Source organism: Haliotis cracherodii, unplaced genomic scaffold (assembly GCF_022045235.1).
Source record: "Haliotis cracherodii isolate W230 unplaced genomic scaffold, xgHalCrac1.p SCAF_37, whole genome shotgun sequence".
In the NCBI taxonomy this organism is placed as follows: domain Eukaryota; kingdom Metazoa; phylum Mollusca; class Gastropoda; order Lepetellida; family Haliotidae; genus Haliotis; species Haliotis cracherodii.
Genome location: NW_027266294.1, coordinates 1,961,820 through 1,973,441, shown reverse-complemented (window position 1 = coordinate 1,973,441; position 11,622 = coordinate 1,961,820). Strand labels below are relative to the sequence as shown.

Sequence of the window (11,622 nt, the reverse complement as noted above, 5' to 3'; positions counted from 1 at the left end):
TAAAAATAAATATCATATTATCTTAAAGGGGAAGTGTACACGCAAAAATCACTTTCTTTCTTTTTCTAAACAAAACGCAGTTTTAGAATTAGTTAGTATCTGTGTTTGAAAATATACACTCATTTTTTTTCACAGTGAAAGTAGGAAGCTCACAATAGTGTGAAAGTGATATGCCGTTATGAGGCCTTCGTTTTACGAGCGAAATAGGCCTGAGTTATCCCCCTTAGATTATGACGTAATTGGTGCCAATTCAACTGGGTCCCTGTCTATTCTCAACGCAAACGATATCAAGGACCAGTTTGCGGTAAAACAACATGGTCTACGACACACTCCGGCGCAGTGGTGACTCAGCATAACACAATTCTGGCTGGCATCTGAGATGCTAGAATCACAAAACTGTACCTACACCACGTGAAGCGGCTCTAACAAAGCATGATGACGTCATAATGTTTATCAATTGGCACCAATGACGTCATATTGCAAGGGACATAAGCCATGGTGTTTTTGTTATGGAAATAGAACACTTGGTAAATGTGAAAAATATAAATCGTTTTAGTGCAAAAAATATGTTAATTAAATATGATGTTTTTATATTTTTGTCTATGTCACTTCTATGTTAACACTTTTAATGTGGAAAAAGTACAAGAAAAAAAGGTTCATTTCCGTGTGAACTTGCCCTTTAAGAATTTGAGACAGCAATTGTACTGACAGTGTCTGACTAATATCTTATAAAGCAAACAAACGTTAACGCTCCCAAGCCGTACACAGAATATTGTTACAACTACTGGATGTAGAAGAAAACACTTGAACAAATGTCACGTGAATAGATTATTCTTAGTTCTTTACATAAACCACTCCCCACATCGTTATAGTGTTGTCATCCACACAGGAAGTGGTTCATCGTGTATCGATGTTGCTGTCACGTACCAACACTTCGAGATGTGAACACAGTAGATGTATGACAAAGATGTGTACAGAGTTTACATTGTATTACAGCGACTCCATCACAAGCAGGCCTTGACCTCTTCTACGCCAGCGGGGCCGGGGACCTGAAGGAGGTGAAGCGGCTCCTGACTACACTGGGAGTCGACGTCAACTATAGAGTGGGAGTGGGGAGCTGGACACCGGTGATGGAGGCAGCATACAAGGGACACAGAGACGTTGTTGAGCTTCTGGTGAGTGAAGAGGCTGATGTGCCACTGGTGGACGAGGACGGTGACAGCATTCTTCACTGGGCCTGTATGGGAGGAGACGTGGAGACGGTGGAGTTTGTGCTGTCTCTGAACGTGGTGGACATCGACGCTAGGAACAAGTCGGGGGAGAGAGCGGCCGACCTGGCGAGGGACTGGGGACATCAGCGAGTAGTGGAACTGCTGGTGTCCCGCGGTGCTCAGTGACGTCGGTGTCGTGTTTGTGTAGACGGTAGAGGGGGACAGATGTTACAGACAGTGACGTGGTGGGCCGTGCACGTCGTCGTGTTATATTTTCCCGGATTTGCTGAGAATGTTTCTTGTGTTTGAGGAGAAATAAAACTTGTCATTTGTTGTGTTTGGAACTTCGCATGATCAGGTAAGAAAATTGTTACCTCACTTAAAGCCCCACCCTGAGTATAAATAGCCCGCAAGGTGTTTCAGTTTCGAACATTGACTGACAATGTAAACACAACCGAGTGTTGGGAGAAGCTTTTTTAAAACCATACGGGAACAAGATCGCCATCAACTTGAATGACAAACCATGGATACAACAAATGGCTCCATATCTAAATATAAGTCAATATATTTTCAGTAGTTTTGTCATAAAAAATCGAATCGATCGTGTTTGGCGTCTGCATCAATCACAGTGGGCGAAGCTTATTTACGGTTGCGCTATAAATAGCAAAGCACATGGTCATGACTTCATGTGACGCATTCAATGTATTTGTGGTCAAAGTGCATTGTGTTGTATATTTACGACAGAACAGCAGCAGAACCTGTGTGAACCTGTGTGAAGCATGATTATTTTTTTTAACATTTTCTGGGACAATATGTTTTTTCAATAAGTCCCAGACCCCCTACAGTCACCAGTTTATCACATAGGAACTGCAGTCATATTTCAGAAAACAAATTATCTTTGGGACTGGTCATTTATTATAGGGGTGGGTGAGCCAGTGAGATTGTCTTTGGATGGTATCAGATTTGGCTCTCAACAACATTGCTGATAAGTATATTGGCTGTTTTTAAAATATGCAAGTTTTATCAAAATCAGTGACTTTGCAGAGATACAGTAATTTCTAAAATGTTTATAAAATATAAAATCCTTTTCTATGTGTTTAAGTTAATACAGGTTTTACAACTGCCCTTATTATCTTTACTCTATGCTATAATAATTTTTCAGTAATAATAATAGGTTATCACTGATTTTTATAATGTCTTTATATATTGTTTTTCACAGATCCTGAGAGATATCCTCAATGATGAGCAGAAGACTGAAACAAATCCACCCAAAGACTTTAAAGGAGCCATGGATGAACATGATGAATTCGACAAGAAAGAACAAGAATATTTACATGAATATGATTCCATGTCAACTGAGGGAAATGAAACACAAATATCAGTTGGAGAGTCTGTCAGTTCAACCTCATCCTTGAACACCTGCTCACGTTTTGTCACCAAGAAAACTCAGACTATTTCACAACAGCAAGTTACATCACAACGTACTCGGAGGATTCAAGTAACAACTCCCTGCCAGTGCAAGTCAGTCACTACCATCTCCAAAGAAGTTCAATGTGAGCTTGTTTCATTGCCATCACTACAGCTATTTTCATCTGAATGTGCATCTGTAGCACAAGTTTCACCTGATCAGCATGAGATGTGGAGTGTCACAAGCCAAGCAGTGGAGGATGACCATGCCTGTGAGGACACAGTTTCAGCTAGTGACGAGGAGTACATGCCTTCTGAATATTCAGAGTTTGATGAAAGTGAAACTGACACCGACTGTGATACAGATACTGAAACTGATCATTTGCTCCACATGTCATCAAATCCACAAAATGAAAGACAGTTTCTCGTCTCTGAAACATCACTTGCCAAACTGTTTCAGTTTTGCTCACATCAGTCACGTACAAGTTCATTTTGTGGCGTGGCTTGTCAAGTTAAGCTGATGCAACAACAAGGCGTCATGATAATTGTTGAGACTGAATGCTTGATTGGGCACAATACAAGATGGAACAACCTGTCAATGAAAGGGACAATGTCCTGGGGCAATCTTCTGTGTGCCAGCAGTATTCTTGTGAGTGGGGGATGTGCTGCGCAAGTATTGAGAATGTTCAGGTTCATGAAAATGCCAATTTTTAACATGGATACTTTCATCAACATACAGCGATGCTATGCAGTTACCATCTTGTCTGAAAGTTTGGAACGAACATCAGTCCAGCTTGTTGGCGAATGTTGGTGGGAAACAGCTTGGTTTGGGAGGTGATGGGAGATGCGACAGCCCGGGCCATTGTGCAAAATATGGCACATATACCTTGATGGATTTTCTCCCCATGAGAATTTTAGATATACAGCTTGTTCAGGTGAGTAATAATAAGTGAGGCTCAGATTCATTGCTGTAATGATTTGCAAAAAGTATCAATATAGCCAATAGATGTTTGTTTGCTGTCTGTAATATTCCAGTCTGAACCAGACAGTACAGTGATTGATATCATGAACATTAATCCATGCAATTGGATTTCGATGACGTGATAAATATGTTGTAGAATGTTTTAGCATATCAACTTTTGTACATCTGATTCATTGGTTGTATGATTGCTATTAAATGATCTTGATATTGTTTTAGTGTAATGAAGTGAAGAATTAACATCACATGGAACTTGAGGGACTGATGCGAGGGTTATCATTTCTCAAAAAGAAAGGGTGTTCCATTGAGGAAGTCATCACCGATCGCCATGTCTCAGTGAAGAAATACATGAGAGAGGATCATAAAGACAAGAAACATTACTTTGATGTGTGGCATGTGTCCAAAGGTAAGGATACTCATCATGGTGATTGGTGAATACTAAACATTTTGTGTAAGTCAGTTTATTATTACAGATTATAAAATTAATTGGCAACTTCCATTGCACGATCGCCGAACATTGCTGCATTACAAGACTCCTAATGCGTTGTAAGCAATCATTAATCAATCACTCACATGCACATTACTATTTATTGTCATCATCTATTTGCTGACATTCATGACATTATCTGTCCCCAAAAATGCAACCGGGACTAGAGAAAATGGGATTAGTTATTTTACATAAACCGCTGGTCTGAAAGGAGCTGTAGACAAGGTGTTTATGCAAATGGTTTCTACCCCGAATGACATGTTACAATTGATTACAGGAGTTGGGAAGAAACTGGAAGCAGCTGCGAAAAAGAGTGGATGTGCTGCAATCCGCCCTTGGATCAAGTCAACGACAAACCATATGTACTGGGTAGCAGCTTCATGTAAAGATGATCCAGATATGAAGGTGGACAAATGGTTGTCAGTGACAAATCATGTTGCAAACAAGCATGAAGGACACTCAACTAAATTCAGGCAGTGCGAGCATGGACTATTGGCTGAGGAAAGACTGTGGTTGAAAGAAGGTAAGCTGGTTCATCCGTTTAAAACAAAGGCTTAAAATGTTTATTTGTAATGAATTTTCATTTCATTTACCTGATATAGGTGAATCCTATGGGAAGGACTTTTTTATTTTCATATTATCTTTTGTCATCCTCTTGATCTGATGATGATGGTAACTGTTTGGGTTTTTGTTTTGCCTTTGGTTTGTCAGTACCAACTGATGCTTGTTGTTTTCATGGTATCACATTTATTGGATGTGCAGGATTTCATTGCTGACTGATATAATTGACATTCACTGCTGACTGATATACTTGACATTCACTCACTTGTTTCTTTAAATAAATATTAAACATGCATATTTTACCAATACCAGTGTAAAATAGTGTGTGCTATAATGTTGTAAAATATTGCTTTACACAGAGTCATACATTCCTTTATAAGTTGTGTATTAGAAATGTATAAAGTTACACATACCATTAACCATGTTAGCATGCATTAGATAATAAACAGTATCAATTTTGTTTTTATAGGTTCCAAACCTTATAAAGCTTCTAATGAGGTTGTCAGCAGTGGTTACCTTGTGAGAGATTTGCCAAATCTGTCTCCAGTGTATCAGACGTATGCGTTGGAGGTTTTCCACAATGTGGTTAATCACTTTGCCCCTAAGAACACCCACTACTTTTATGCTGCAATGATGGCAAGGTGAGTCATCACAGAGAACCCAAACAATACTTCATAATAATTGCTTTTTATACTCTGCAATAAAGAAACGCAAAAGTAGTAAAATCGCTAATATCTGATTGTATCTGACATCCATACAAATTTTATACCACTGCATGGATTGTGAGGAAAGAATGTGGTACTGCAGAAGCTAAGATGCTTGGTTTACACATGGTAGAAGTCCAATAGCCATTGTATTTTCACTTTTCAAACAATCTGGGGGCATGGGTGGCCCAGTCGTCTGAGGTGTCGCTCTTCGCTGCGCAGTGTTGCGTCCCTTGCGCATGGCTGAAACGTGTGATCGTGGGTTCGAATCATGGTTCACCCCGATTATGTTTCTAGGTTTGTCAGCACCATACCCATGTTTGTGGGTTTTCCCGAAGTGGTAAACGTCTGAGACCGACATCACTTCAGGCTTTCCTCCCTTGTTAAGCTGACACGCTGTGATATAAATGGAAAAATGTTAAAAGCATCATTAAACACAACTCACTCACCCACACTTTCAAACAAACTTTCAGACCAAAACATTGACCATTTCAGGATGTTCCTCGCAGCTCTCACAACAGATTGTGAGGGAAATTTGAGATGGAAGATGGTGTATCCCAAATCAAAGAAAGGAGAGGATGCTGTTGTAAAACCTGTTAAACAACCGGCTACTTTCAGTAAGTTTAAGCACTGCAGATGATTCTAGCTCATGGTGAAGTAAGACTGAAGTGAAAATAATTGTTTTCCTAATAACAAATTTGTTCAGAATTATAGCTTCAACTTTTTCATAAAGACCATTTTCAGCATATGACTTATTCATTTTATTCATTTGACCTTATGCACCAAATAACATATAGAAGATTTCTATTTACATGTCGTTTCAAATAGAAAACTATATAACCTGTGTTGTCTCACCTGTACCTTCTTAATTTGTTTACAGCAAAATTGTTATTTTTTTTATTGTATTGTGCAGACTATGCCGAAGACCTGCGGCAGGCTGTAATAGAGAGAAGAACAGCCGCAAGGAAAGATGCAGACAAGCATTTCCCCAGTAAACCTTTGCCGCTTACCAAGAGCTTTAAACCCTTTGTGAAGGAAGAATTGGTCTCCCAACAAAAGTCAAGATTCTGTATTCCAAAATAGTGACATTTCAAGACTGTCATTATTTCTATGACTTGTGACTGTTCTGAATGTAACCCCTGTGACCTCATTACCTGCTGTGCATCGCTTATGAATGTTACTAAGGGGGTGGCTTAGCCAGGTAGAACAAGAGACCAGTAGTACAATGTATGCAGATTTATTACATGATCTATGCAAGTAGCTTACAGATATGTACAACAATGGTGAGCATACTCCATAGGGACCAAGCATGTTCCTATGAAGGTGAGAGGTAGATATGTAAAAGAAGCACCAGTCAGCTCAGCATGTTGTTTTTTATGCAGCGTTCCCGTTCGCCATGAATACCAGTTTTTTATCGGTAAAAATAGACCTGGACCGGAAATCCATGTGACTGCCAGTCCCTGTGTACCGGCAAATAAAGTACCTTATAAATTTTTGTTGTTCATACTCGTACATTTTTCTAAGAAAGTCAGCTTGTCTGATACATCAGGGTTTTACCTTGTCTATTTCTAGGTTAAATATCCATTTGTCACGACTGTGTCTTGAAATATTACAAACAGTTGGGACTGGCAAAAATTTGGGGGTGCTGGTAATTTTTAGAGTTAAATCATAGTTGAACAGTCGACAGTTTTTATCACAACAGCTGCATCTTCCATACATCTATTTTGGCAAACAGTGATCTGGAAATTCATTCAGACTCGTTTTAAAAACTGGTGTTGTTGATTTGAACTTGATGTCTTGAGAAACTCTGCCTAATCTGATGAATTAGTGGTATTATTCCTTCATTAAAATAAATATATATATATATATATATATATATATATATATATATATATATATTTAGTAAGTGTCTCAACATTTATTCATCATATTTCATTGAGAAACTAGCTAGGAGCAGTTTACATCAGTTTGTGCTTATTGTCTCTTAGTTTGTCAGCACTATACTAGTGTTTTCAGGTTTCGCAAAATTTGCGAACATCAGAGACATGCATTACTTCGGGTTTTCCTCCCACATTAATATGTGACATGAATGGAAAACTGTTGAAAGCAGGGTTAATCCCAATAAACTGACTAACTGAATTGTTAGTGATCCCATGAATCAACGATCTATGCAAGTAGCTTACAGATATGTACAACAATGGTGAGCATACTCCATAGGGACCAAGCATGTTCCTATGAAGGTGAGAGGTAGATATGTAAAAGAAGCACCAGTCAGCTCAGCATGTTGTTTTTTATGCAGCGTTCCCGTTCGCCATGAATACCAGTTTTTTATCGGTAAAAATAGACCTGGACCGGAAATCCATGTGACTGCCAGTCCCTGTGTACCGGCAAATAAAGTACCTTATAAATTTTTGTTGTTCATACTCGTACATTTTTCTAAGAAAGTCAGCTTGTCTGATACATCAGGGTTTTACCTTGTCTATTTCTAGGTTAAATATCCATTTGTCACGACTGTGTCTTGAAATATTACAAACAGTTGGGACTGGCAAAAATTTGGGGGTGCTGGTAATTTTTAGAGTTAAATCATAGTTGAACAGTCGACAGTTTTTATCACAACAGCTGCATCTTCCATACATCTATTTTGGCAAACAGTGATCTGGAAATTCATTCAGACTCGTTTTAAAAACTGGTGTTGTTGATTTGAACTTGATGTCTTGAGAAACTCTGCCTAATCTGATGAATTAGTGGTATTATTCCTTCATTAAAATAAATATATATATATATATATATATATATATATATATATATATATATATATATATTTAGTAAGTGTCTCAACATTTATTCATCATATTTCATTGAGAAACTGGCTAGGAGCAGTTTACATCAGTTTGTGCTTATTGTCTCTTAGTTTGTCAGCACTATACTAGTGTTTTCAGGTTTCGCAAAATTTGCGAACATCAGAGACATGCATTACTTCGGGTTTTCCTCCCACATTAATATGTGACATGAATGGAAAACTGTTGAAAGCAGGGTTAATCCCAATAAACTGACTAACTGAATTGTTAGTGATCCCATGAATCAACTATGTTCAATGATTGTTACTGAGTTGTGACGCTCACATTAATGCTACCATGCTACAGCTTGATTGAAAATGAATTGGCAAATGTTTTGTTGTTATTCTGGTCTCAGCTGACGAGAAATGATTTCATCACATCAGACTTCTCGCAGATGAAAATGACTAATCTGACACAGCATTGTTACAACAATATCAAGCTAATCTGTTTGACAGTTTATTTAATTGACAGAATACAATAATGTAATGATCAATTAGCCTGATAAGTCGAAAAGACCTGAGAAGCAACCCATGCTTGCCGTAAAAGGCGACTATGCTTGTAACATGATCGGGTGGTCGGACTCGCTGACTTGATTGATGCATGTCATCGTATCCCAATTGCGTGGATCAATGCTCATGTCAATCACTGGATTGTCTTTCCCAGGCTCGATATTTACAAGCTGCTGTCATACAGCTGGAATACTGCCGAGTGGTGCAGACAATAAATAAACAAACAATAAGACAAAAGTCTTTTCCCTTAGTTCACACTCCACACAATCATCAAAACTCATTTCATACAAGACTTCCAAGATAGTCAGGGCGGTCGGGTAGCCCAGTGGTTAAAGCGTTCGCTCGTCACGCCGAAGACCTGAGTTCGACTCCCGACATGGGTACAATGTGTGAAGCCCATTTCTGGTGTCCCCCGCCGTGATATTGCTGGAATATTGCTAAAACACGCGTAAAATCAAACTCGCTCACACTCACTCCAAGATAGTCATGGTTTTGCACACTTGAAGCCAGTGGACGAGTCATATTCTGCTGGGAATGCCTCTCTAATTTTCTTCACAACACACGAAGGATGAACTTTCCTGCATTTCTTCTGAAGACTATGGTAAACCAGTCTGGAGAAGCGACGATATGAACAGTATCTGTATGCCCTGTAATCAAACAGTAGTATGATAACTTTTTCATTTAGTATATGCTTTCACAAAGCAGACATGCCATCATTTGGCCATTCCCCAAACGCTATGACAGCTTTTGTAGTACATGTAATGATACTGACAATAAATTAATAGAGCTGACACCTTTCACTGATTGAACTGAACATAATTTTGGAACATTTGAGGAGTAAAAACAATTCCAACAGTGATGAAAATATAACATTTGACAATAAACTTTTGATAATTTTTTAATTTGAAGTTTACACGATATACGGCTTTTCCATTGGACGAGAGGGCGGTCACATGACCGCGAAATTGACGTTCATAAGTGTATGAACGACACAATTTGACGTTCATACGTTTTTCAAGGGACCGTGTTCTTGTGTTCCTACATTAATGAACAAACGAAGAAATGCACATCTAAACTATCGTAGTATCGACTCGATGCGTGCCTAGGCTGACATTGACCGTCTCCAGCAATATATGAATTTACCTTTGTGTCTGTTTGACGCATATTTATTCACCTTTCAATAATCGGCCAGTAGATCAATGATGACTAACACATGTAACCGCCACAGGTTCATTAACAACTTAGGAAATCTCTCCCGTCACGTTTATCGTGTTGGCCATTTTGACGTCTTGTACTTGATGTAAATGTATTACGACGCGCTGTCGTTGTGACTGACTTACTGAGGTAGTTCTTTACAGACCTTTCTCATCTAATAAGGATATGATTTGAACACATTTGCTGCGTAAGATGTTCTTGAAGAGCAAGTTGTGCATCCATACGCCCATGTCACCTCTTTTTTTGAGGAACTATTTTACCCTGCGATATAGCTGGCTGTTGTTTGGCTGTCAGTGTAAACATGAAGTCACATGTACTAAATAAAATTGTGTTAAGATTTTGGCCTTTATCCTTTGAGATAAGAAATTGTAATAAAAAAAATATAAGAATTGACTTTCACTTTGTGTGAGTTCATTGGAGTATGAACCTTCATAGAGTGAGGGCCAAACATTGTATGAACGTCGTCGCAAGCTCCTACGTTCATACAGTTTGGCCTTTAACTTTTTAATAAACAATTTTCTGTTCATCATTTAATCATAACAACTTACTCATGTACTGGTTCGTTATCATCGAGTGGTCCATCCTGCTGAACAAACTCCAGTAATGAAACCCAAACGACTCCTCTCCGGAGGCAGTTGTCTATGACACATTCATGTTCAGTGATGCACTGCACACCTGCTTCATCGCACATGTGTTCCGTTTGCTGAATCTCCTGGCAACATTTGCTCTCAAGACCAGTTGGCATTGTGATGCACTGACCACAGTCACACCTAAAAAATAAGTTACAGTCCATTAATAGCAAATGGGTATGTCTAAAATAATAAAGATAATCATGTTAATTGAGCCTACCGCCGGCTATACACATCGTTACCTATTAACCAGAAAACGGGCATTTTGTTGTTTCGAATATTATTTAAAATAAATATCACATAAACTGTGTGTTTTACAAGAATATTTGTTAAAACGAAACGAATTCCGATAAATATGGATTCGATTGAAAGGGGTGAAAACTTGCCAACAGCGTCAAAATTAAAGATAATCCAAAACTGTTCTTAGACAACAGCTTGTTACATAACATATATGTCAAATACAGTTTATAAGTCACAATTTGGGAGATTGACAATATAATCGTACCGATAAACCCGATTATTAAATAGTTGTTTATATGACGAACTTACCAGTCCGTGTTCCCGAGTCTTTCGATGTTGACATCATCTAATGCCTCCGTTTCGCTTGAGTCTTCTTCTTCACTGGAAGTTTCCCTTGCAAGATGTAAAATCGGCTGATACGGCCTAACATCAACATCAAAAATGACATCGGGAACGTATTTTACTGCTTCAGAATCCATGGTTACTGTCAAGTTGTCACGTTAGTTCTATGGAAAGCCATCGGCAATAGGCACATTGACGTCATGTCACGTGATACCCGCTTCGGCTCATTAACTGTCGGGTGTTTCCGTAGCAGGTGGAAGTACGAAACATTGTTTGATAGGCATTACCTAGAAGTTGACGGATGACAAGATAGGCACAAGTTTTATGGATAACAACTTCTTTAATACTGTAAAAAGCAACGTTTCCGTATAGATCCTTATACCGTTGTCAAGCAAGACTTGCTCAGTCTTGCTTGACAACGGTATAAGGATCTAAACCGAAACGTCGCTGTTTACAGTATTAAAGAAGTTGTTATCCATAAAACTTGTGTCTATCTTGTGG

The 11,622-nt window shown here is 38.7% G+C and overlaps 1 protein-coding gene and 1 pseudogene across 1 annotated transcript; both read left to right on the top strand.

Moving 5' to 3' along the window:
• The first annotated feature begins 1,130 nt into the window (after positions 1–1,130).
• Positions 1,131–1,397, top strand: LOC139477927 (cyclin-dependent kinase 4 inhibitor C-like). Its single transcript, XM_071260378.1, has one exon. The coding sequence runs from the start codon at positions 1,131–1,133 to the stop codon at positions 1,395–1,397; it is 267 nt and encodes an 88-aa protein (XP_071116479.1).
• A 1,102-nt stretch (positions 1,398–2,499) lies between these two features.
• LOC139477870 (uncharacterized) lies at positions 2,500–6,432 on the top strand (annotated as a pseudogene).
• The last annotated feature ends 5,190 nt before the right edge of the window (positions 6,433–11,622 follow it).

Bases quoted from the DNA above. Each gene is read 5' to 3' on its own strand.
- LOC139477927 (XM_071260378.1), top strand. From the start codon at position 1,131: ATGGAGGCAGCATACAAGGGACACAGAGACGTTGTTGAGCTTCTGGTG.